Source organism: Eretmochelys imbricata, chromosome 5, assembly GCF_965152235.1.
Source record: "Eretmochelys imbricata isolate rEreImb1 chromosome 5, rEreImb1.hap1, whole genome shotgun sequence".
Classification (NCBI taxonomy): Eukaryota; Metazoa; Chordata; order Testudines; family Cheloniidae; genus Eretmochelys; species Eretmochelys imbricata.
The window spans coordinates 69,787,311-69,814,563 of NC_135576.1; the positions used below are offsets into that span (position 1 = coordinate 69,787,311).

A 27,253-nucleotide genomic window follows, 5' to 3' on the forward strand; every position below is an offset into this window, starting at 1 on the left:
AGGGAATTAGAGTCAACCAAGGGGGTTGGTTTTCATCAAGGAGGAACAAACAGAATTGTCACGCTACCCTGGCCAGTCATGAAACTATTTTTCAAAGGTTCTCTGATGTGCACCGCTTCCTGCTGTGCTCTTCTAACCGCCCTGGTGTCTGGCTGTGCGTATTCAGTGACCAGGCGATTTGCATCAACCTCCCACCCCGCCATAAACATCTCCTCCATACTGTCACAGAGATTGTGGAGCACACAACAAGCAACAATAACAATGGGAATATTGGTTTCGCTGAGGTCTGAGCGAGTCAGTAAACTGCACCAGCGACCCTTTAAACGTCCAAATGCACACACTACCACCATTCTGCACTTGCTCAGCCTATAGTTGAACAGCTCCTGACTACTGTCCAGGGCATTAAGGGGTAGGCTGGGTCCCCAAGGATAACTATTGGCATTTCAACATCCCCAACAGTTATTTTCTGGTCTGGGAAGTAAATCCCTTCCTGCAGCCATTTAAACAGACCAGAGTTCCTGAAGACGCGAGCGTCTTGAACCTTTCCCGGCCATCACACATTGATGGTGGTGAAACGTCCCTTGTGAGCCACCAGTGCTTGCAGCACCATTGAAAAGTACCCCTTGCGATTTATGTACTGGCTGCCCTTGTAGTCCGGTCCAAAAACAGGGATATGAGTTCTGTCTATAGCCCCACCACAGTTAGGGAATCCCATTGCAGGAGAGACATCTACTATGACCTGCAGATTTCCCAGAGTCACTACCTTTGATAGCAGCAGCTCAGTGATTGCGTTGGCTACTTGCATCACAGCAACCCCCACAGTAGATTTGCCCACTCCAAATTGATTCCCGACTGACTGGTAGCTGTCTGGCGTTGCAAGCTTCCACAGGGCTATTGCCACTCGCTTGTGAACCGTGAGGGCTGCTCTCATCTTGGTATTCTTGTTCTTTTAGGGCAGGGGAAAACAAGTCACAAAGTTCCACGAAAGTGCCCTTATGCATACTAAAGTTTTGGAGCCACTGGGAATCATCCCAGACTCGCAACGCTATGCGGTCCCACCAGTCTGTGCTTGTTTCCCCGGCCTAGAATCAGCGTTCCATGGCATGAGCCTGCCCCATTAACACCATGATCTCCAAATTGCAGGGGAATGCGGTTTTAGAGAAAAGTGTGTTCATGTCCTCATCACTGTGGCCGTCTCCTCCTTGCCTTGTTTTTCAGGTGCTGGTTCTACATACACTGCACGATAATGCACGAGGTCTTTACAATGGTCATAACTGCTGTGGTGAGCTGAACGGGCTCCATGCTTGCTGTACTGTGGCGTCTGCTCCTTCTCGGGCAATCCAGGGAAAAGGGCGCGAAACAATTGTTTGCCGTTGCTCTGGCGGACAGAGGGGCGACTGACAACATGGCTTACAGGGTTGGCTTACAGAGAATTAAAATCAACAAAGGGGGTGGGTTTGCGAGAAACAGAATGGCCCCCTCAAGGATAGAACTAAAACTGGGTTTAGCAGGCCGTTGATTTCACGGAGGGAGAGAGGAAAAAATGAATACAAAACAAATCTGATCTATTTCTTGTTTTGATCTACTTCATCTATCTTTATACATCTTGCTGGCAGCAGACTGTGCAGTACAACCGCTAGCCATCGTCATCACCTGTGTGCTCGGCAGAAGACGGTGCAGTATGACTGCTGGCCATTGTCTTCTGCTGGCTGCAGATTAAAAGACAGTGCACTGCCGGTAGGACTGAATCTCCATGAGACGAAACTTAAAAGGGAAATGACCTGGCTGAGTCACTCCCATGTTTGCCCAGGCACCCCTGACCTCATCGAGGTTGGTTAAAAGAGCACCCTGGACTACGTCGATGACTGCTACCAGTCATACTGCACTGTCTGCTGCCAAAAGGCAGTAAACTGTTGCTGTGTAACAATGCAGTACTGTGTCTGCCAGCACCCAGGAGACATACGGTGACGGTTAGCTGAGCGGGCTCCATGCTTGCCGTGGTATGGTCTGCACAGGTAACTCAAGAAAAAAGGCGCAAAACGATTGTCTGCCCTTGCTTTCACAGAGGGAGGGAGGGAAGGAACGGGGACCTGACGATATGTACCCAGAACCACCCGCAACAGTGTTTTAGCCCCATCAGGCACTGGGATTTCTACCCAGAATTCAAATGGGCGGCGGAGACTGCAGGAACTGTGGGATAGCTACCCACAGTGTTAACACTCTGGAAGTTGATGGTTGCCTCGGTACTGTGGACACACTCCGCCGACTACATGCACTTAGAGCATTTGTGTGGGGACACACACAATTGACTGTATAAAAATGCTTTCTACAAAACCGACTTCTATAAATTCAACCTAATTTCATAGTGTAGACAAGGCCTAAGTAAGCAGCAAAGAATCAATGGCAGTTTGGGCCACATTCCATTATATCCTCCTGTTCAGATCCATAATGATATGTTAATGTTGTGCTCCAACATTCTCCGCTTTCTAGAATATTTCTGACCTGTGGCACCAATTTTATGCTCATCTCCTTAATGTGTGGCAATATGCTCAACTCAAGATTACAGATCATATTTCTTTATAGCAATAGACTAAAAATTTTAACTGTTGTTCATCTTTGTAAACAATGATCATGCCCTTCTGAAATATTGCTAATCAGATGAATAGCAGCAACGTTTTTATTTGTGATGAAATATTAGAACATTTGACTTAATAATTTGAAATATTCTTATTAATAATCTAATATTAATTTGCATTCTTGGAAATTGGGCAAAAATCAATGCTGTGTAACTATTGAGATGAATAGAAATTCAGCAGGCATGGATTTGGTGCAGTATGTTCAGAAATTTATTTTAATGATAACAGTACATTTTTAATATGTTTTCTTCTTGCTCCAACAGATCTCTTTCATGGTGCACCTACCGCCTTTGGGTCTGGGAGTTTATCAGCTTTTGGAGGTTCTGAGTTCAGAAATGGTCTTGGCTGATTATAATATATATACTAGTGGAGGAAATAATGTGCAGGTGAACCCAGATGAGGTTTTCAAGATCAAGGAGATGCAAAATTCTGCGGATGATATTACCTTAGAGAACTCCTATATGAAACTATGGTTTTCTGGGATCTCAGGGCTTCTGAAGGTATGTTGGCTCACAATATGAAATATTGTATTTCTTATTCATAAGAATATTGATGCATAAAAGATTCTGATGCGTAAAAACTGAATGTGTCACCCTCTCAAATTGTGATTATTTATCTTTAGAAAATTAACACAAAAGAAGATGGCAAAAATCATCAAATAAAGGTGGAGTTTGCATGGTATGGAACTACAAGTAACAGAGATAAGAGCGGGGCTTATCTCTTCTTACCAGATGGAGAGGCCAAGGTAATAGTACTCATATTATATTTGTAATAAAGGCTTTCCATCCTGAAAGATCCCAGAACACTTTGCAAACTACGTCTAGAAGCAGTGGTTGACCCACCATTGAAATATAGCTACATCTGTTGTGCAGCACTGTGTTCAAATTATGCATGTTGGAATTTTAACAGGGGACACTGACAAGCCTGGCAGAAAGTGCCATGAGATTTTCAATGACCACAAGTGGCCAAGACCTCATTTTCGTGTCTTACGTTAAAAGTGTATTGCAGATATTCATTCATTTTTTCCAGCTTTTCTTTCTCCCTATTTCTCTTTTCGCCCTTTAGTCTGAGTTTGCATATACTAAATTTATACATGGAATAATAGAGTGAATATGCTAAACTTTTTTAAGACTGTAAGCTCTTTGTGGGATTGGCTGTTGTTATGATGTGTTTATACAGTGCCTAGCATGATGCAGCCCAACTTTCATAGAGATGTTCAGCGCTACTGCAGCATAAATGATGATGATAAACATAAAAAGAAGAGCAAGTGGCTGTCTAATTTAGCCATCATCTACTACAAACAGGCATTATTTTTGTTCAGCAATTATTTTTAAAAATCACATACTCTTTTCAGTTAACTTGTGTTTAGTTTCAACTTCCTTGGAAATTCAGAAACATGCAGTGTATCTGTACTTGTTACCATGTATATTCATATTAGTGAAACAGTTTTATAAAGGTAAATGATAGCATGCACCTTAATATTCCTCTTCATTCTTCCAGTCCCAGTTTTCCCTCAGAGGAACTTTAATGGCTGATGTAGGGTCAGATTGAAGCCCTTCCTGTGTGTTCGCACAAGGAAGAAAGGGCATATAACATGTTTATAGTCCCTTGTACTGGCCAGCCATACTGTGGGTGGAGCAACTTTTGTAGTCTTGCTGCTTCCCACCACCTTAGCTTTGGGGGTATATAGGGCTCACACAGGATATATCCCACCCTCCCCTCCATTTCCACTACAGAAGAAAGGACGGAGGAACTGAAAGGCAGACTGTGACTGAGTCATAGTCAGTTTCCTGGGGAACTGAACCAACATGCTGCCTCGTACACAGGGCTCCTGGTAAAGCCATCAATGAACTCTAAACAATTTATCAGTCAGGTTGACATAATTACACATCTCAGTATTCTTAAGAGCCCCAGTGGAAATATGGACAGATTGCTGAGGATGAGTACAAAAGAGTAGCACAAGCATGTAGGGACAAAATCAGAAAGCTAAGGCACAAAAATGAGTTATACTGAGCAAAGGAGGTAATAAGAAGAGGTTTTTAAAAATATATTAGGAGCAAGAGAAAGATAAAGGAAAATGGAGGCCCTCCACTTAACAGGGAAGGAGAGCTAATAACATATGACAAAAAAGGGGGCTGAGGAGTTTAATGACTATTTTGCTTCAGTCTTCTCGAAAAAGGTAAATTGTGACCCAATATTTTAACACAATCAATATTAACAACGGGGGTAGGAATGCAACCCAACATAGGGAAAGAACCAGTTAAAGAATATTTAGATAAGCTAGATGTATTCAAGTTGGGAATACAGGCAGGGCCTGATGAAATTTATCCTAGGGTACTTATGGAACTAGCTGAAGCAATCTCGGAACAGTTAGCAATTATCTTTCAGAATTCCTGGAGGAAGGGTGAGGTTCCAGAGGACTGGAGAAGGGCAAGCATACTACCTCTCTTTAAAAGGGGGAGCAAAGAGGCCCTAGAGAATTTTAGACCAATCAGCCTAACTTCAATACCTGAAAAGATACTGGAGCAAATTATTGAACAATAAGCTTGTTAGCACCTAGAGGATAATAGAGTCAAAAGTAATAGCCAGCATGGATTTGTCAAGAACAAGTCATGCCAAACCAATTTAATTTCATTCTTTGACAGGGAACTCTTCTGATGCCAGATATTTCTTTCCAAGAACTCCTGATTTTGAAAGACAATTAGTACAGGACTTTACAGGAGCTACAATAGTTATTAACCTGGGTCAGGAACCCTTATCAGGTAGAGATGCCACAACCTTGCACTGTGAACCAGCTGCTGAAAAAAGTGTGGCAAAAACCTCACATTGCTATCCCAACCTTCAAGACAGTGAGGAAAAAATATATTCTCCCCAAGGATGTATGGTGTCTCAGCTCCCTATGGGAGCTTGGGGGTAGGTGGAGACAGAGCCATAACTAGAGGGAAGGTTAAACACAATTATGGTACTGCCTTCCCAGAAATAAAGCGGTGGTGCTGATAATGAATTGAGCAAAAAGTTTACCAGTTCATGACTGCTACACTTCACATTGTGAACTGTGAGCCATAGGTCAGGTGGAACTATGGAAAAAGGCCTCCACCCTGGATGCTTAAAGTCTGTGAGAGTGTAGACCTGGCCTGGCTTCAGGTTTGGGCAACATTTTCAGGTGAGACAATGAAAGAATCTTTGCCCCAAGTTTGGAAGCCTGTTGGTCTGCTTTCTGTTCTATCAAAAGACCTTGGTCTCAATAGTAATAGCATTTTTACCTCAGTGTTGTATGTACGAAGGACCTTAAGAGACTCAGTATCCTAAAAAATTGTCCTCTTTAAAATGGACAGCTAGGTAACCGTTTTTTACATAAACATGGAGGGAGACACCAGGTTGTGCTCCCTATTTTGAGAAACAGTGCAGGTGTGGGAATATTGTGTGTCCTACAAGATGAGCCTTGTCACCTTGTGTCTGACGGGGGTGGGGTGGGGAACACAATCACAGATAGGGCTGAGCTGAAACAGATTTTCACAAATGGTCTCTGAATTACAAACTGGCAGATCAGATTTTCCTCTACTACAAGACGCCATCAGTGGATCTTGTCATAAATCACCCGAACAAAAATCTCTGCTTCTCATCATGGTACCAAAAAGATCATAGTTAACATGACACTCTGTAAAGAGGCTGTTACATGGCTTTATACTAAACTCTGTTGTTGTAAATGTACTGCCAAATTTCAGAAGAGACAATGGTTTGAAGATAGTAGCTCTTATTGCTCTAGACAAGTGTGGTTCTTTACTTTGTTGCAAATGGCCATAGCCAGTATGATTAATGTTGTTGAGTCTGGTCTTAGATCATCAGTCAGAACCACAATATCTGCTTCGTCACAATATGGGAATCTTCTCCCAAAGAGCTTGCCTTCTGACATAGAGATCCATGTGCATGGTGTATTTGAGTGGGTGTTTCTTGACTTCTGAGGTGCTAAAAGCACATTTAGCAGAAAGACATACAAGTCCAAGTGGAAAAATCTTTTAGTGCAGTGCAAACAAACCCCATGGACCCCATTACTTGCCTCATACACAAACTACTTAACTATCCTCTTCACCTGCCTGGGTCTAATTTAGAGTAACAGCATCCAGATACATTTGGCAGTACTCGTGGTTTATTGTGAACTGATTGAAGGTAGACCAGTGTCTTTTCAGCAACTTGTCATCCAATTTGTGCACCATTAAGAAAGCCCTTTGTGGTATGGGATGTTAATGTCCTGACAAAGCTGATGAACTGCTCATTTTGAACTGCTCTATTCCTGTGATAGCTACGAGGGGAAGTATCAATCTGATGAGCCAGAGGACTACTTTTTGAAGTTGAAACAGATTATATTATTTGGTTGCAAGAGCTCCTAGCAAAGTTGGATGGCAAAAAGACACACCAAAAAAGTCTTTGTGCCATCTAACTCTACTCTGAGTTCTCAATATAAAATGTGGTCTGTTTCAACTTCAAAAAGTAGTCCTTTGGCTCATCAGACTTACTTTCCCTCATGGCAATCAAGAGATGGGGAAAAGTTGTCTGAGAAGTGGGGCTGAAAACCAGCTCCTGTGACAGCCTCAGGGACAAGTTTCCCCCATTTTCTACTTCCAAGAGGAGGGAGAGAGGAGTTGTCCCTGAATCTGTCTCAAGAGACAGTCATCCTTTTTTCTTGGACAAATTCCTTGAGCACCCAGCATAGAAAATCTTAGTCAGAAAAGTACAGATGATTCATTGGTTGGAGTCATTGCTGGAGATCAATGAGTTTGAGATCTGCTACTACTAATAGCCTTTCATGCACAGGAGCTCCTCCTCTGCTGACCCGCTCAAACAACTCAGAGAGTATTAACTGGGCAGTCAGAAGGAGGAATTTGGCTCCTATCCTCAGCCTTCCTACCAGTAGTCCCAGTCTCACAAACCCACTCTAGATCAGCAAACCAGGGCTAGGAGTTGGCAGGTTGAAAGGCAATTGTGCTCCTGAGACAGCTTCAGCTCCTGGACCTAGTGGTCCTCCTGGGATGGGGCAAAGCTGAGCTAGTACTAAAGCTTTGTCAGGAGTGCAGTTAATGGTTCAGCTAAGTTTGTTGTGCAGGGATCGGCAGTCTTTGGCACGAGGCCAATCAGGGAAATCCGCTGGTGGGCCAGTTTGTTTACCTGCAGTATCCGCAGGTTCAGCCAATCGCAGCTCCCACTGGCCGTGGTCCGCCATTCCAGGCTAATGGGGGCTGTGGGAAGTGGCATGGACCGAGGAATTTGCTGGCTGCCACTTCCCTAATATTGAACCTAATATATATGTAATCATAGTAATATGTTACTTAACACTTACGTTACTCTCATCTCCAAAATGCTTCACAAATATTAAATCAGTAATTCTCACAACATACCCGTGAGGTATGTAATGAAGATTATCCTCATTTTAAGACAGAGTAGGGTTAAGAAAATTTCCCAAGACCACAAAGAAAGTCAATGTAAAAGTAGGGATTATATATTCCCAGATCCCAGTCTTGTGTTCAGATTACCAGACCTACACTCATCTACTATAGATGAAAAGTTATTTTTGGAGGGGGTTTTAAATTGGGACTTAAACCTGTTTTAATAACTGATATGTTGTGCTTCAGAGTAGCAGCCGTGTTAGTCTGTATTCGCGAAAAGAAAAGGAGTACTAGTGGCACCTTAGAGACTAACCAATTTATTTGAGCATAAGCTTTTGTGAGCTACAGCTCACTTCATCGGATGCATTCAGTGGAAAATACAGTGAGGAGATTTATATACACACAGAACATGAAAAAATGGGTGTTATCATACACATTGTAAGGAGAGTGATCACTTAAGATAAGTTATTACCAGCAGGAGGGTGGGGGAGTGGGGAGAAAACCTTTTGTAGTGATAATCAAGGTGGGCCATTGCCAGCAGTTGACAAGAACATCTGAAGAACAGTGGGCTGGGGGGGGGGGAGGGGGAGATAAACATGGGGAAATAGTTTTACTTTGTGTAATGACACATCCACTCCCAGTCTCTATTCAAGCCTAAGTTAATTTTATCCAGTTTGCAAATTAATTCCAATTCAGCAGTCTCTCGTTGGAGTCTGTTTTTGAAATCTTTTTGTTGTAATATTGCAACCTTTAGGTCTGTAATCGAGTGACCAGAGAGATTGAAATGTTCTCTGACTGGTTTATGAACGTTATACTTCTTGACATCTGACTTGTGTCCATTTATTCTTTTACATAGAGACTGTCCAGTTTGACCAGTGTACATGGCAGAGGGGCATTGCTGGCACATGATAGCATATATCACATTGGTAGATGTGCAGGTGAACAAGCCTCTGATAGTGTGGCTGATGTGATTAGGCCCTATGATGGTGTCCCCTGAATAGATATGTGGACGCAGTTGGCAACGGGCTTTGTTGCAAGGGTAGGTTCCTGGGTTAGTGGTTCTGTTGTGTGATATGTGGTTGCTGGTGAGTATTTGCTTCAAGTTGGGGGGCTGTCTGTAGGCAAGGACTGGCCTGTCTCCCAAGATTTGTGAGAGTGATGGGTCGTCCTTTAGGATAGGTTGTAGATCCTTGATGATGCGTTGGAGAGGTTTTAGTTGGGGGCTGAAGGTGATGGCTAGTGGCGTTCTGTTATTTTCTTTGTTAGGCCTGTCCTGTAGTAGGTGACTTCTGGGTACTCTTCTGGCTCTGTCAGTTTGTTTCTTCACTTCAGCAGGGGGTATTTTATTTGTAAGAATGCTTGATAGAGATCTTGTAGGTGTTTCTCTGCCTGAGGGGTTGGAGCAAATGCGGATGTAGTGTAGAGCTTGGCTGTAGACAATGGATCGTGTGGTGTGGTCAGGGTGAAAGCTGGAGGCATGTAGGTAGGAATAGCGGTCAGTAGGTTTCCGGTATAGGGTGGTGTGTATGTGACCATCGCTTATTAGCACCGTAGTGTCCAGGAAGTGGATCTCTTGTGTGGACTGGATCAGGCTGAGGTTGATGGTGGGATGGAAATAGTTGAAATCATGGTGGAATTCCTCAAGGGCTTCTTTTCCATGGGTCCAGATGATGAAGATGTCATCAGTGTAGCGCAAGTAGAGTAGGGGCATTAGGGAACAAGAACTGAGGAAGCGTTGTTCTAAGTCAGCCATAAAAATGTTGGCATACTGTGGGGCCATGCGGGTACCCATAGCAGTGCTGCTGATTTGAAGGTATACATTGTCCCCAAATGTAAAATAGTTATGGGTGAGGACAAAGTCACAAATTTCAGCCACCAGGTTTGCTGTGACATTATCGGGGATATTGTTCTTGACGGCTTGTAGTCCATCTTTGTGTGGAATGTTGGTGTAGAGGGCTTCTACATCCATAGTGGCCAGAATGGTGTTTTCGGGAAGGTCACCGATGGATTGTAGTTTCCTCAGGAAGTCAGTGGTGTCTCAAAGATAGCTGGGAGTGCTGGTAGCGTAGGGCCTGAGGAGAGAGTCTACATAGCCAGACAATCCTACTGTCAGGGTGCCAATGCCTAAGATGATGGGGCGTCCAGGATTTCCAGATTTATGGATCTTGGGTAGCAGATAGAATGCCCCAGGTCGGGGTTCCAGGGGTGTGTGTGTGCGGATTTGTTCTTGTGCTTTTTCAGGGAGTTTCTTGAGCAAATGCTGTAGTTTCTTTTGGTAACCCTCAGTGGGATCAGAGGGTAATGGCTTGTAGAAAGTGGTGTTGGAGAGCTGCTTAGCAGCCTCTTGTTCATATTCTGACCTATTCATGATGATGACAGCACCTCCTTTGTCAGCCTTTTTGATTATAATGTCAGAGTTGTTTCTGAGGCTGTGGATGGCATTGTGCTCTGCACAGCTGAGGTTATGAGGCAAGTGATGCTGCTTTTCCACAATTTCAGCGCGGGCATGTTGGAAGCACTCTATGTAGAAGTCCAGTCTGTTGTTTTGACCCTCAGGAGGAGTCCACCTAGAATCCTTCTTTTTGTAGTGTTGGTAGGAAGGTCTCTGTGGATTAGTATGTTGTTCAGAGGTGTGTTGGAAATATTCCTTGAGTCGGAGACGTCAAAAATAGGATTCTAGGTCACCACAGAACTGTATCATGTTCTTGTGGGTGGAGGGGCAGAAGGAGAGGCCCCGAGATAGGACAGATTCTTCTGCTGGGCTAAGAGTATAGTTGGATAGATTGACAATATTGCTGGGTGGGTTAAGGGAACCATTACTGTGGCCTCTTGTGGCATGTAGTAGTTTAGATAGTTTAGTGTCCTTTTTCTTTTGTAGAGAAGCAAAGTGTGTATTGTAAATGGCTTGTCTAGTTTTTGTAAAGTCCAGCCACGAGGAAGTTTGTGTGGAAGGTTGGTTTTTTATGAGAGTATCCAGTTTTGAGAGCTCATTCTTAATCTTTCCCTGTTTGCTCGTAGAGGATGTTGATCAGGTGGTTCCGCAGTTTCTTTGAGAGCGTGTGGCACAAGCTGTCAGCATAGTCTGTATGGTATGTAGATTGTAATGGATTTTTTACCTTCAGTCCTTTTGGTATGATGTCCATCTGTTTGCATTTGGAAAGGAAGATGTCTGTCTGTATCTGTACGAGTTTTCTCATGAAGTTGATAGATTTCCACTCCATACAGCTAAATGCAGTGCCTTGCATAATGACAGGTTTCAGAGTAGCAGCCGTGTTAGTCTGTATTCGCAGAAAGAAAAGGAGTACTAGTGACACCCTAGAGACTAACCAATTTATTTGAGCATAAGCTTTCGTGAGCTACAGCTCACTTCATCGGATGCATTCAGTGGAAAATACAGTGAGGAGATTTATATACACACAGAACATGAAAAAATAGTTGTTATCTTACACATTGTAAGGAGAGTGATCACTTAAGATGAGCTATTACCGGATTTTTTTATGCTGCAAACAGTTTTCATGCCATTGTTTTAACTTTGTTTTTGCAGCCTTATGTTTTCACGGATCCACCTACCATAAGAGTTACTCATGGAAAGATTTTCTCAGAAGTTACTTGTTTTTTCCATCATCTGACACACACAGTGCGACTCTACAAAGTTCAGGGTAAGAGGTTTTAAAACTGCAGTTATATATGTCTTTGTATTTTCTTGATAATTTTGTTTAGTTTTGGCCTTACGTAGGCTTTCCAGTGCTTACATAACTTATGATTAGTACAGTGCTCGTTTAGGAATTGCCTTCTGATTGCAGCATTCACTAAGTTTAAGGACAAATGCTTTATTCTTGAGTCTTGCAGCAGTCACTCAACTAAAGGCAGACTTAAATGCAACAGATTTTCCTGGTGGACGACTCCCTCAACATTGGGAAATCCTCTTATGGTGTAGGGCTGCCACAGTGGTTCCTACACCACTCAACACCCAGTACAGGTGGCATTCCTGGGTTAACGGATGTAGCAGTGGTGTGGCTGGGGATTTCTGTTGCTCTGGCACTGTGCAGCTGTTGTAGATTAGAGTGGCCTTGAGGCTGCACCTGTGCTGAGGACCAAGGCATTGTAAAACCAGCCCCAGGAATGAGAAGTGTAAATGGCTCCTTTGTGTCTCCCTATATCCATCTCAGCTGTATGCAGCATTTAATGGGTACGCAATCCTGAATGGGGCCTTTGGCTACTATACTGTAGAAATAATAAATCGTTAGTAACGATCGCTAAAATGAGGGAGGGAGAATTGTAATATTTTGAGACCCTACTCCTGTTTTAAAGGCTTCAAATGATGGAGAATCCACTACATCCCTATATAAATTGTTCCAAAGGTTTTATTACCGTCACTGTTAAAAATCTGTATTTTATTTCTAATACGAATTTGTCTAGTTTCAGCTTCCAGTCATTGGATCTCAGTAGGCCTTTTTCTGCTAGATTAAACAAACCATCTGCTGTCAGAAATCTCTTCTGTATTGTGATATACCAGGATACAATCCAGACTACTGAGCAGCTGTCACCCTGCCCTGCAACCTCAGATGTCTTACAATGCCTTGCTGAAATATCTTCCACCTGGGCCACTCACAAACAGCCTTCCAGCATGCAAAGTCTGTGTGTAACTGCAGCCTGCCTGCCACACTTGGGTTACACTCTGGCTCTCACCAGCCTGGGTTATACTGCAGGGTGACCCCAACACACCCCTAGTCTTAGATTTTCCTTCAGAAATGTATGTCCTATACTTTCTTGGACAGTACAAAATATTTTAGGTTCATTATTCCTTAAAGGGAATATGCCATTTTATTATCTCAGATAGTTCTTCTGACACTTCTGTTTAAACACCCTGGATTAGATAACACAATAAAACAAGTTTATTAACTACAAAGAGAGAGAAATTTTAAGTGAGTACAAGTAATGAAATATAAAAGTCAGAAATGGTTACAAGGAAAATAAGGATAAAACTTTTACTAATGCCTAACTTAAACTAATCAGATTCAAGCAAAGCTTCTCACCACGTGCTTTCAGCAGTCTTACTGACCAAACTCAGTAGAGTCAGGACCCCTCCCCCAGAGTCCAACTAATGCTTCCTTTGTCAGTTCAGGCGCAGTGGATGTGATGGGCAGGGAGAGTGAGAGGTGCGTTGGGGTGTGTGTTCCTCCTTTTTATAGTTTCAGTCCCCCTTTTGAAAAACATTTCCAGCTGGGAACGAGGAGACAGAGTCAATATGGAAGGATGTTCTTGCTGGCTTTTTCTCAATTGTTTGAGCTTTCTTTGTTTCCCTCCCTACTTGATGATTCTGTTTACTGCTTAAATGCAAATAAAGGCACACACACATTCCTTTGTCTAGGAGAGATCTGTTTGCTTACTTCTGTTTGGGCAGTGCCGTGGAGTTTGGAACATGTGTTAATAACATCATATAGGAAAATCTTATAACTTTACATACAATGTTGCCATACATATTTTGCTAGGACAATACTGATCAGAAAAATGAGTTTCCAAGGCATACTTTGTTACAAAGATTTATTACAATACAGTGTAGGTTGTGGATACAGGGACATACTCGGTCCCACCTATGTAAGTACTTGCAGACTCTGATCAAGGCAGCTCTAAATCTTCTCTGGGATAAACTACATAGCTTTAGTCTCTCACTATGTGCTTTCAAAACCTTGAATCATTCTTGGATCTTCTCTGATCCCTTTCCAGTTTTTCCCCTATCCTTTTTTAAGTGGGGACACATATTCCATGATAGTTTCACTAGTGCAGTATTAGAGGTATACCAGTTCTCTACTCCTCCTCAATTTTGCATCCATGGATTGCATCCACCCTGTACAGTATTGCACAGGAAGCTCATGTTCAACTGGTTACCTACCATGACCTTAAATTCTTTTCAATGTCACTGAATTCCAGGATTCAGGCATGCATATTGTAAGTGCGTGACCTACATTCTTTGTTTTTTATGTATGACCTCACAATTGGCTTTGTTAAAACACACAATGGCATCTTACCAAGTAGTCCAGATTGGTCTGTACACCTGACCTGTCCCCATCATTACTTGCCACTCAAGTTGGATCTGAAACTTGTTAATTAGTTGTGATTTGGGAATACAAATGATGAACTATATCCACTATAAAAATTTTAAACTGTGTGAACCTCATGGTTTATAAGTAGGAATAGAGCTCGGGACCACCTGCTCCAAATGGCCATGTAAAGGGCAGTTCAAATGGTTTAAGTGAAACCGGGCCTTGCTCCCCTTTCTTTAACCTTTTGCTCTTTTCTTCCGTTTTGGGGCCCTACCCTGCTCTGTAACTGTTCCCGTCACTAGACCTAAATTAAACTTATCTGCATTCCTGAGCTCCTTTTTCATTAGTTTTACCTGATACAGCTCTGAGTTTCACAAAGATATTATGGTCTCTTACCTGATTTCCCTAAGTTTAGTTAGACTTTCTAGCGCAGTCATTCCAAACATAGCAATTCATTCATAAAGAGCATGGTGGGTGAATTCTTATGGTCAGCTGTGATTTCCGCCATGAATACCTACAAGTGCAAGAGTGGTGCTCAAAAATGCAAGCTGTAGCAGGCCCATGAAAAAGATGATCAGAAAAGTGTGAGTGGTCTACAAAATATCTTGAAATATTTGACCATATTGCTGGTAAACAGTCTGCAGACAGTTCTGTTACTTGCATTTCTTACCCTTCCTTAGCTAGTGAGGACGTTGATTTGGGTTTGTCAGGCGTGTTCCATTCTGGAGTATCTGATTCCAGCACAAAACTTGACATCGAATTGTTGGGTCCCAAAATCTGATTTTCAGCAGAATGTTGCCCATTGGTTACTAGCACAACTGTTATGGACGTGGACTCTGAAAGCAGTTTTTTTATTGGAAGCATGGGGCAGAATTTTGACTTCAAGCGAGATCTGGCTGCTTGGCCACAAAAGTGACAGATTCTGTTTACCATTTTTTGGTAGAAAATGGTCCCAGAGTTAAATTAGAACGAGCCTGTTTGCTTAGTGAATTCAAATAAAGGCAAGTATTAAAATTGTGGTTCCTTGTCAAAATTTCTAATGGGAAGTTGCACCAGTGATTTTGGTTGATATGCAGTTTGACTCTTGCCTTCTTGTACTGTTTCATTTGTTTGCTTTTCCAGCCAAACTCCTCATCTTCCTTTGTGAACTTGTAAAACTGGGTTTACAAATTTTTTCCACTTTAGCAATGGATTATGCCTATGTGAATGTTCAAAGAACAGGTGGAGGCAATCGCTCGCTAGATGGAAATTGTACCATGGTTGGTAAAGGGTTGCACAATTGACGAAGATATGCAAATCTGCCATCACGATACAATATTTTGCGGAGCTTAGGTGAGAGATTTAGTTTTGAGGGGTTCAGATGAGAAATTAGAAAGTTGTCATAATGGTAATTTTTGGTGATTATTTGAATTGCTTGCAGAGCATGGTAGCATGTTGTGAGATCGTATAGAAGCTATTAAGGGCAGTACTATAAAAAGCACGGTAGACCTTTTTTTGGACAGATTCAGTACAGTTTAAATACTTCTCCATTGTATTTGCATTCCAAACTCTTCCAAATGGAACAAATGTCTCAGGTGCTAAGGTATACTGAAGTATCAAAAGATGGAGAAAAGGTTGATGACTGCTTTGTAGATTTCATTGATATTCACACCAAAACAGGGAAGGATATGCCAGGTTTAGAGATGCTGAAAAAAGACTGTTTAGATATGGCTAATTGGAGGGGACAAAACTATGACAAGGAGCTAACATGGCTCCAGCATACAAAGGTGTTCAGAATCAAATTCAGCAGATAAGTCAGTATGCATCTTTTGTCCCCTGCGCTGCTGACTCACTAAATCTTGTAGGTGAACCAGCTGTAATGTTTTTTCCACAAGTTATTCTAAATTTTGGAGTTGTTCAAAGATTGTATACCCTGTTTTCCTCTTCTACTAGTTGTTGAAATATGTTGGAAAACATATTAAATTACATTAGAAAGCCAAAGCATGACAAGATGGTCAACCAGGGTAGAGGTAATCCATTCAAAATTAAGTTGAGGATTTTCTTGATGCTTTGATGAGATCAAGGCTGTACACAATCTTACTGCAGAATTTAAGTCTGAAGCTTATAGCTTGCAAACAAACATTTCATAATTTTCTTTTCTTGTTTTGGCCGAGATGTGGTATACTATCATATAAAAAATTAACCTGTAAGCTCCATTTTGAAACTCCTCATAGGTCGTTATATGTACCTAATTAACTTCTAAAATCTGGCCCTCATCCCTCCCCCCTCCATCGCCCAAAAGACATACTTTGTGTTCCCAGTCACATCAAAACAAAGTCTTCAAATTCTCTGCCCTTGGAAGCCCTATTTACTCGTATTAAAATGGTTCTGTACTTTCTCTTCACTCCTGTGATTGTAACAGAGTTGCCATAGGAGTGGTAGGAGACTAGCAACAGCACACATACACCCAAAAGGAGCAGCAGTAGCAGGCACTAACAATTTAAGGTGGAGGAGCAGCATCAACTCCAGACAATAAATGGCCCGGCCCTGTTCCAGAGCATTAGCTAGTGCTCAGGGGCAGGGCCCAACAATAACGTTGCACACTCCATTGCCTGCAGGAGGTGTGCTGACTTCTATACTGGTTTGGGCTATTAGTAATCTGCAGATATTAATAATCCACATAGTTTTTCTACTCCACATTAATGAAGCTTTCAAAATTATATGGCTAATCTGGTAGGTAGCAATGGTATAGAGAGTCTCTGCTATGCAATTCTATAATAGTGATACATGCTCTGGGTTCAAAGCTTACTCCTCTCTATCAGGGTAGACATTAGTGTGAAAGGAAAATTGATTGAGGGAAATTGGAACATTATTATGCTATGGGGCGAGCTCTATAGAACTTGGTTTTTATTTTTTAATAATCAGAAATTGTAAATGTACTTTTAAATTTAGGGTTGGAAGGCGAGTCTCTTGAGCTGTCCAATATTGTGGACATTAGAGGAGAATACAATCGTGAGATTGCAATGAGAATTTCATCTGACATAAACAGCCAAAACAGGTTTTACACTGACCTTAATGGATATCAGGTAATTACCATCTGTTAATTCTGAATATAGTAACTATGGCAATTTAGAATCATCATGGCTTAATACTTGATTTTAATTGGTTTTTTTGTCTTATTTACTCAAGCAAATAATAGTTTAGTATGAGAATGTTAATTATTTTGAAAGTGGGCATTAGTTTAAATATATACTATTTTTTTTACATGACTTAGATGCACTTAAATGCTATGAATAGCTTTTCCAAGATTCAAGAATGTTTATTTTATGTCTGTTATGACAAATCAGCCTATCTTATATACAAAAACTGTGTTTAGTTATAACAATATGATGGTACTAATATATCCTTTGTTTATAGACTATTATTATTATTATTTTAATTTTGTATGGTGCTGTAGACTTCTTAAAAAATAATCTCCTGTGCATGAATATTGAAGGAGGAGGAGATATGCTTAAAAATTAAGTATTTCATTTTTCATTGTTTTTGAGTGCCATCAGCATTCTGTGTGCTGCAGAATATGTAGATGACATAGATTTTTGTCTCAAACTTCAGTCTACATAAGGTACTAAAGTAGATGTTCGTCATTGTGGAAGTTAGCATGTTACAATTACTGGAGAGACTTTCAAAGAGAAATGTCTGTTCCATTTCAAGGAAATTTTAAGATTTAAATAACTTCTAAGGGTTTGTAATTTGGCATCTGCTCTGTCAGGAGGCCATGAAATTCTGCAGAATCTAAGAACCCAAACATTCCTTTTTCATTCTCCCCATCATTGATAAAGTGGTAGCATCCATGGCAAAGGGCATGATGTTTCCTGAGGAAGGTGCCTTCTTTTCAAAAAGCAAAACAACCAACTAACCCCAGCAAAGGACCAAACCCCTGCAAACAGGAAAGTAGAAGCCACGCTTAAAATGGACTTCAAAGCTACATCAGTTGTGTCAAGAATATTTCTGGCAACCACAAATTTTTCTCAGTCCACATTGTATTGACCTGAAAAATCTTTGTTTTCGTTCTCAGGGTTAAAGCATAAAAATAAATTGAACTAAAAGGTCACTAACAGACCGTCAGACACACTATTGATATGTTGTATTCCTTTCCTTTTCTGTCTTGTCTATTTAGATTTTTAAGATATTTGGAGCATGAATCTTACTACATGTTTGCACTGTGCCTAGCAGGCCCTGATCTTATCTGGGACCTCTAGCAGCTACTGTGATGCATATAAATTATACAATAATTGATTGGAACACAGTAAGCCATAGTATTGGTGATGCACCTGATGCAAAAGAATTCACGTCATTTTTCTTAGCTGTGTTGGCTCTGTGGTGTTTGCAGAAGTAAAAACTTTAGTTTCACTATTCTCAGCAGGTATAATTCTGAGTACATAGGGACCCAGATCTGTTGAGTAAGAAATTGCCATTTTATTTAATTATTTCAAAGTAGTACTGCTCTTAAATAAAAAATAATAAAGTGAAGTTTTAAAGTAGTAAAGAATATTTAATAGTACTATACATTTATCTATACAGATGGCAAGAAATGTCTGTAGATTTCTATTAATTATATCCGTGCTAGAAATCCTAGGAATAACTTACACTACTTTGAGCTAATTCACAATCTACTTTCTAAAGAAGAAGAAAAAAAAATCTCTCAAAAATACTGCTCCTTATCCTAAGAGCCATTACAATTCTTTATGCAAATTCCCTTGAAGAACCTTTCATTTTTTTGAAAACTACTTTGAACTACAAGTATGTGTAAGTTACACCACTTCTGAAGTAATGTTGGCCATAAGTCCCTGAAAAGCTGAATGATATGGTGGAGGGACTTGCTTTGGTGTCTATCAGTTGTTGATCCCAAAGCATATAAGATAAATGCCTAGAAAGATATTTTGCTTTTTTTTACATATTTAAATATCAATGGAATATACTGACGTTAATTTTGATATTGTAGATTCAGCCCAGAGTGACAATGAACAAATTGCCTCTTCAAGCAAATATCTATCCAGTGACTACAATGACTTATATCCAGGATGATGCCATTCGTTTGACTCTACATTCTGCTCAGTCTCTAGGTGTTACAAGCTTGAAAAGTGGTAAGTACAGTATGGGAAAGGTTTTCAAAGTCTGACCTACATATTAAATCATGTCAAGTATTCAGAGGGTTGTTTCACAGATTACTATGCTCTGTCATATCTCTTCCTTGAGAATGTAAAGAAAAAGGAAGCATCTAAAACATGATAGTTTGTGAGGAATATATTAGGAGCATGGGAGTGATCATTCTGAATCAGAATACTGATGTCCCGCTACTCTAGTATCCTATCTCCAACGGTGACGAGCACTAGTTGCTAAGAGGAAGCCATGCAGTAGGCAGATATGAGATTTACTCCCAGGGAAAGTTTCTTCCTAACTCCCATTAGTTAGAGGTTGTTTTATGTCCTTAAGGAGATGGGATTATGTCTAATCCATTGCTCTTGTTTTGTTTTGTTTTTTAATGTTTACTTTTATAATTCTGGATAGTCTTGTTTAATTTCTAAAAGTGTGTTTTTTGAATCCTGCTAAGCTTCTGGCTTCAGTGATACCTTATTGTAGTGAGTTACACCATCTAATTTTGTGTTGTGTGAAAAAGTATGTTCTTTAATCAGTTTTGAATTTTCTACCTTTTGATTTCATTGAAAAATTCCCTTATTCTTGCATTGTAAGAGAAGGTGAATAGAAGTTTCCTATCTACCAACCCAGTTCATAAAACTAGTTTTTATTGTTTACTTTTATGCATAAAAAGCGTTCATGAATAACTACTGTTGAAGCATATGAAGTGGTGCTGAAAGATGTGTGTACAGTACTCTAGGTGCAATCTCAGTAGATCTTTATGTACTATCTTTTTTCTTTTTCTTTTTTTCCTTTATTGATAGTTATCTAGTGCTCTGTCTGCTTTCTCAGTGTGACACAAAATAGCTTAATCTCCTGAGGACTGAAAAGCTTTAGTCTAAATAAAGTATTTGGGCTTAATGTAGGGCTATGGGGTGAAATATACAGGTCAGGCTAGACAATCTAATATTCCCTTTTGGTGTTAGTTTCATAGAGTTTATCTGCCCATCTTCTCTACATCAAAGTTCTGTGTAACATTTGTGGTTAGAAAGAAGAAATATTGGAGGTGCACTACGTTAAAGGGAATAGGCCAATGACATCACGCTCACATGAGATCTCTCATGCAACCCCTGGGCACAAGCTTTTCAAGTCAGTTTAGCAGCCTGTTTCCAGAGACATATCTCATAAGTGTAAATGCACAGAGGCAACTCTTGAAGAACAAGAGTTACTCGTAAGTAACCTCTTTTCCTTTAAAATTTCAGCTTTCACGTACCCTTGTTGTAGGGCTAGAGCTGTTCAAATAGAAATTTCTGGAATTTCTTTTATAATAGGGAAAGTATTTTTCATTCTCCTGCAGCTCAAACATCTTACAAACTTTTGTCTAAATTTGGGGGGAAAAACAGTCTTATCCAGAGACCAGTGCTTGAAAATTTTAGCCTGATAGGTAAAAATTTGAAAATATTATAAGCAACCAAAGCCAGGGCAATATGAAAATGCTTATTCAACCCTCCCAGTACCATAGATATCTCAAACTCTCCAACTGTAAGAAATATTGTCTGGATTATTTTTACCATTGCTGTTTGCAGTTCATGTGGTTAATAAAAGCAGCACAAACTACTATCATCAACATAACCTCAATATTTATTTTTCAGGACAGTTAGAAGTCATCATGGACCGTCGACTTATGCAGGATGACAACCGTGGCCTTGGACAGGGTCTCCAAGATAACAAGATCACAGCTAATCTGTTCCGACTTCTGCTGGAGAGAAGAAATGGAGTAGATGAGGTAGGAATAATTACATGGGTTTGTCTGCTGTATTTTCAATAAAACCGAAGATACAAATATTTGATACTTCTGTACAGATATATTTAAGCAAAAGTACCTGATGTGTAGGTATCTGACCTATCTAAATTGTCTCTCTTTATGTAAGCCAGGAAGATATGAGAATGTTGTATGCAATAATAGTTTTGGTCAGTTTGATTCACTCTTCCTTTTACAAATATTTACCCTTGTATGTCCCCTCTTATTCCCTCTGGGTTTTTTTTTCTCTTCTCTCCTTTGTTTTTCCATCACTGCGGGGAAAAAGGTTTGGGAAGGAGTATCATATTGCAAAAGTAGAAACTGATGAGAGAAGCTACAAAACTGAGTGGATTTAAAATCAGAAGGCAGTTTATAAAGATGAGGAATTGTGTATGAACTTGTAATATACAAAGGAGCTGGAATTAATTTTTTTTATATGGGTGATAGCAACCACTGCAGTGATGAGGATACTTACAATATACCACTTAAAGTTAAATTCCAGTGTTCATTTGATTCATAGATTATTTTTTTTTAATGCCAAAAGCTATTGTGATCCTCTAGTCGACATCCTCCTTTATATAACAGGCCATAAAATTTTACTCCATAATTCCTGCATTAAGCCCATCACATCTTGTTGAGCAGGAACATATATTTTAGAAAGATATCTGTTTTTGATTTAAAGACTTCAGAGAGTGGAGAATCGCTTGCATCCCTTGGTAAGTTGTTCCAAGTATTAACTTCAGTGTTAAAAAAATAAAATTGTGCCTTATTTCCATTGTTAATTTTCTAGCTCCAACGTCCAGCCATCGAATCTTATCTCTTTGTCAGATAGTTTAGAGAGGCATCTACCATCAGAAATCTTCTCCTCGCATAGGTACTTATGGACTGTGATGTAGTCACCTCTTCAGCTTCTCTGATAAGCTAAATAGGTGATCTTCTTAAGTCTGTAACATAAAAGTTGAGACTTTTTGCACAAACACTCGACATATTTAAATTAAATGCAACACTAAGGCTTTTAAAACTAAAGATCGGTAGTGCAAAAAGTAAGATTCCCATAACTTGAATCCAGCCACATTTCAAATACTATATGTTTGTAATCAGTTTTCACAGGTAAGCTGGAGAAACCTCATTTTGACTTCACAAAAACAAAAGTGAAAACTAGGGTTGAGATTTTCAGAGCACTGCAGGGGACTTAGCCACACATCTTCCAGTTTCAAAGGAAGACGTGTAAATCACCTTTACTGCTTTGAAAATCTCATCCTCAGGCTGTAACACATTCACCCGCTTGTAAAATGTTTCATAAATGTATCGAAGTGTATGTATTCGCCTTACCTGGACTGTTTCCCGATGACATTGTGACATTCACATCAGTCGCTCAAATATTCGGTGTTACCTGTTAATCTGCTTCCAAATAAAAAGGCTATCACCTATTGATTGTCTGCTAGCACCGTTACATAAGAAAGGAGATTCTTGAGCTTATATCTATAGATAAAATAAAAATGTAGAATTACATTTGTATAAACGTAAATCACAGATCTACAAATGTAGAATTATATCAATAGATATAATCAAAAAGGTAAGTTGATGGTAAGTGCATTAAAGATGTAACTTAGGAAGCTGGAAAGTATTTCGGGGATCTCTCTGTGTGATGTCACATACTTAATGCATCCCAGTCCATTAAACATCTCACCACATTCTTCAAAAGTTAATTTTAAATTTTTAATTTTTCTCATGCCACACATCAATCTTTTTGTGGGAAATTGCTTTGCAAATTTATTGAGAACCAAAAAAGAACTTTATCACAGGGCTTTGTCTTCCAGCTATATGTTTATTAATATATTTTGCTTGAATATATTTTATATTTCCTTGCAATTTGTGTTGAGAGTAACCTACTTAATTTCTTTTATTGCATGCATGACACTGCACTCCTTGTGCTGGAAATCTTTGTGTGATGATTGCCTCTGCGTTTCTTACAAATATATATGGTCTCTGCTGTTTGTTTACTTTTTTATGCCTTGGTATGTATTTTTAATGAGACGAACATCAATTCTTTCACTAATTTCAATTTTTCATAATATAACTTTGCTTTGACTTGTTTATCAGTTATACCACAAATAATTTGGTCTTTAATTGCTTCATCTAGTTAACAGTTCAGATTGATATGATTTAGGTCTAATACATAGCTCTTTAACATAAGGCTCAATGACACACCTGGCAACTGCTTCCTAGTAAAGAAAATGTGCCTACATAAGTGACATTTTTGCATGGCTCATAGTATTCTTGAAATTTTGGTTAGCTGTTTAGTCATTTTTTTGCTTCTACTGGATTGCATTATAGATCTCCAAAGCCTCTGGGGCTGCCACTTGTAGCATTGTGAAGAAATTTCACCATCTCCAGTTTCTCTGCAATACCACCTGCTTCCAGGAAAATTTGGAAGTTCTGCTACCGCCTCCAATTCTCTTCCATTTTGCTTTTCAGACTGAGGGATACAAGTGTCTTCGTTTTCTCTTTTTTCTGGTCAAAGATTCAGTTTTCTTCTGATACTACGTAATAGATGTGACTGGTCAGAGTGTGATCTTTATTTCCTGGCTCCAGTCACATGACACAAGTCAAGGATATGAAAGGTTAATACCTGTTTTGCATAGCAGGGAGCAGCATCCACTCAAAAATCATTAGTTATTAAACCTTTCTCTTATTTCTACACTACTCTAGCATTACTGGAGTACAGCTGTCTTTACAGCAAACTACTCCCACCTTCTTTAAGACCATATGAAGTTGCCAGAAAAAATACTCACAATCAGAACCATTGTGTAGGTCAGATTGGCAAGAGTGTGGGGGGTTTCATATGTAAAAACATTGCCATACTGTGAGAATTAGCATAGATAGCTATCTATTTGTATAATAGTTTCTCTGGTTAAAACCCTGCTGTGACGATTGGACCAAAATTAGATAACCTTACACAACAATGGTGTAGAACGATAGGCAATCACACTTATATATAGATTTACATATAGATTTGAGTACTTCAGTAACTCTGCCAGAGGTTAGGGACCTACTATTGGAGTGTCTGGGTGAGGTTCTATGGGCCTGCAATCTGCAGGAAACCAGACTAGATGATCATGATGGTCCCTTCTGGCCTTAAACTCTGTCTATCATGAACCCATATATACAAAAATACATAGGATCTTAGAAGTATAAACTTTAAAGTCTCTTTATCCAGAAGTTCTTCATCAGAATGTTTCCTTCCTAAATGCAAGGCCCAATGAGTATACGAGATGAAATGGTTGGCTGGAAGCATAAAAAGTTGAGGTTGTTTAGGTGTACATGTACAGTCTCAATGAACTCTTTTAGCCAGGAACATCTGCGCTCATGTGTCCAGATGTACACTGATCACCCAGGATACGTATCCATCCAGCAGTCATCTAGCGGAACAACAGTGATAGCAGTAAGTAGTTGTTCTTGAGTATACCAGCCATATGCATCACCAAGTATCTCTTTGCTGCTCTAGGGACCCTGATCTATGAGGTGAGGAACATATGACGCAATCAAATTGAAAAAGGAAAATGGAGGGAAAGAGAAAGTTAGGCAAAAAATTCAAGAAATCTGTATAAAGAAAGGTGGTATACAGGTACTGCACTAGGCAGCAGCTGACATGCACATAACAGTACCAACGAAAGGGCAGTGGAAGGAGCTGGAGTTGGACTAAGTGAGGAAGTAAGAACATTCACTGTACCATAAACAGGTTGAGGTGACTGGACTCATGCTTACTCTCTTCCTTCACTACAATCTTCATGCATGGGAGGAAGGCAGATTTTAATGAGGCTTACTGCAGGCTGAGTGGCATGTGTCATTGCAGAACCTATAGCTCACTGAGTTTGACCAGCGGCAGTCCTCCTAGCCAGGAGTGTGCATCATTTGTCAGAAGGCTGCACTATAGTGGCTGAGTGGTTTTGCTGGTCCTTGGGACACTTTCCTACAATCAGGCACCTTTTTAGGTTTTAAATCTTATAATAAGATGAGTATATTCTATTACTGCAACCTAATAATTTTTATGACTGTTCAGTTTAACATGAGCTTGTTTTAAAATCATTGTCAGGTGCAAGCTATCAGCTCATTTTACAGAAAATGAAAGGGAAGAGAATAAAGAAAATCTGGTGATAAAATATACTGATGGGCCATTTTAAAGTATTTGTGACTACAGTGTTACCATACTCCACTTTCTTTGTGTGGAATAGTGAATTATATTTTAATTTGCTCCTGACAGCCTTTCTAGTCATACTTGTCATCCTGCTAAATATTTTCTTATTGCCATTTCTTTGAATTATTTTATATTAGCAGTATTTGAGGCAGATATTTATCAACTTTGAGTGGTACTTTGGGTCTTAATTGACTAATTAAACTTTTCAAAAATGAATTTAGATTAAAATGGCTATCAAATGAAAAATCAAGAAGTTGCCATAATAAACTTTACCTAGTATAATCATGGAAATGTATAAAAGGGGGCAAATCCACTCTTACACTTTTGTATTCAAAGAGCCTAAATGCAATAGCACACATGAAATGGTCTGCAAAATTTCATATGTGGGACTCTGTTGTTAAATCCATGAATGAAGCCATTAAGGCTATGTCTACACTGCAGACTTCTTGCAGTGACAAGTAGATTATGTGCAGCTACACACTGCAGGCTGCATCCACATTCTGGTGTGTAGCTACGTGGGGCAGTGAAAGGCTTTGGCAAGGGTGAGACCGTTGCAGGGAAAGGCTCCAGCACCCAGGAGCTGCTGGAGTTTTCCAGGACACTCTTACTTTGTCATGGAGAGAATCTGAATGCAGCAGTCATTTGAAACTTTTTGATGAGTTTTCTTCCATCCTAACAACTCTTGTCAACAGCCGGCCACCCCACTGTTTTACGCCTCAGTGTAAGCCTCATAGACTCGTGGACTGTAAGGTCTGAAGGGATGATCATGGTAATCTAGTTTGACTTGCATGTTGCAGGCCACAAAACCTTGCCCACCTACTCCTGTAATAGACCCATAACTTGTGGCTGAGTTACTGAAGTCCTCAAATCATGATTTAGAGCCTCCAAGTTACAGAGAATGCACCATTTACACTAGTTTAAACCTGCAAATGACCTGTGCCCCATGCAGCAGAGGAAGTCAAAAAAAACCTCAGGGTCTCTGCCAGCCTGACCCTGGGGAAAACTCCTTCCCAACCCTGAGCTTTTCATCAAGACGCAACTGCCAGACATCAGGAAAGAATTGTGTAGTAACTCAGAGCTCTCCCCATCTAGTGTCCCATCACTAGCCATTGGGGATATTTGCTACTAGCTGTCGCAGATAGGCTGTATAACATTGTAGACAGTCTCAGCATACCATCCGCTCCATTTTCCCCATTAGTCAGTTGATGTTTTCACACCTTTTGTAAAGGTTTTTGAAATGCTCTGCAGAGTATTAGTATTTACTAATAAATATTCCCATGTCACCACTTGGAAAGTTATTTTAAAAATTGAGTGGAAGAAGGTAGAGGTGGTGCTCAATTCTTTAAAATCCTGTCCACATCCCAATGACAGAAGCTTTTAGCTTTTCCTCTCCCCATGTATCAAACTGCTGTGATCCCTCCTTCCTCCAACTTCAGTTGCTAAATTCCCAGACAAATTGGCATTTCTGTAACTGCATGAGGTAAAAAGAAATGTTTATTAAAATCTGGAATTTCATTGATTTTAATAGTATGGAACTGATCAAATAAAATTTTGATTTGAATCTCTTCCATTTATTTCATACTTCTATGTGGTTTTCAACCTACTATCAAATGCAAATTTAGATGGAGTGTAGCCCTGGATATTGTGCTTTCAGCCATTTGACTGTGAATGCTCTTGCATAAGGGAGGTTGTATTTAAACACAGAAAACAATAATTTTTGTTTTAAATAAATGACTTAAGCTTATATATATACACATATACATATATAAATATACATATAAACACACACACACACACACCTCCTAAAAAAATGGAAAGCAGAAATAGTTCGACCCACATTTTTCCAACCTCTTGCTCATGGCATCTTTCCTTCTGCCTTTAAATTAAAAAAAAAAAGAAAAATATTGTCCCAGTTTTCTTCACTTGTACTTATATGCTTTCTCCTTAAAAGCGGGTTTCCAGGGAGCTGTAACAGCCAGTGCAAATGTATATGTCTTTAGACGCATATCGGGATCCTTGGTACTGCTTTGGCAGCTCCTTTTAAACATTGCAACTGCTGTGCTATAGATCTTGGAGCA

The 27,253-nt window shown here is 39.9% G+C and overlaps 1 protein-coding gene across 1 annotated transcript in view; it reads left to right on the forward strand.

Moving 5' to 3' along the window:
• MAN2A1 (mannosidase alpha class 2A member 1) overlaps positions 1-27,253 on the forward strand; it is a 210,686-nt gene that overhangs the window by 159,246 nt on the left and 24,187 nt on the right. Inside the window, exons 14-19 of the mRNA XM_077817304.1 lie at positions 2,900-3,136; positions 3,259-3,381; positions 11,562-11,676; positions 16,993-17,126; positions 19,043-19,184; positions 20,829-20,962. Of these exons, the coding sequence (XP_077673430.1) occupies positions 2,900-3,136; positions 3,259-3,381; positions 11,562-11,676; positions 16,993-17,126; positions 19,043-19,184; positions 20,829-20,962 (885 nt within the window). The remainder of the gene's footprint in view (positions 1-2,899; positions 3,137-3,258; positions 3,382-11,561; positions 11,677-16,992; positions 17,127-19,042; positions 19,185-20,828; positions 20,963-27,253) is intronic.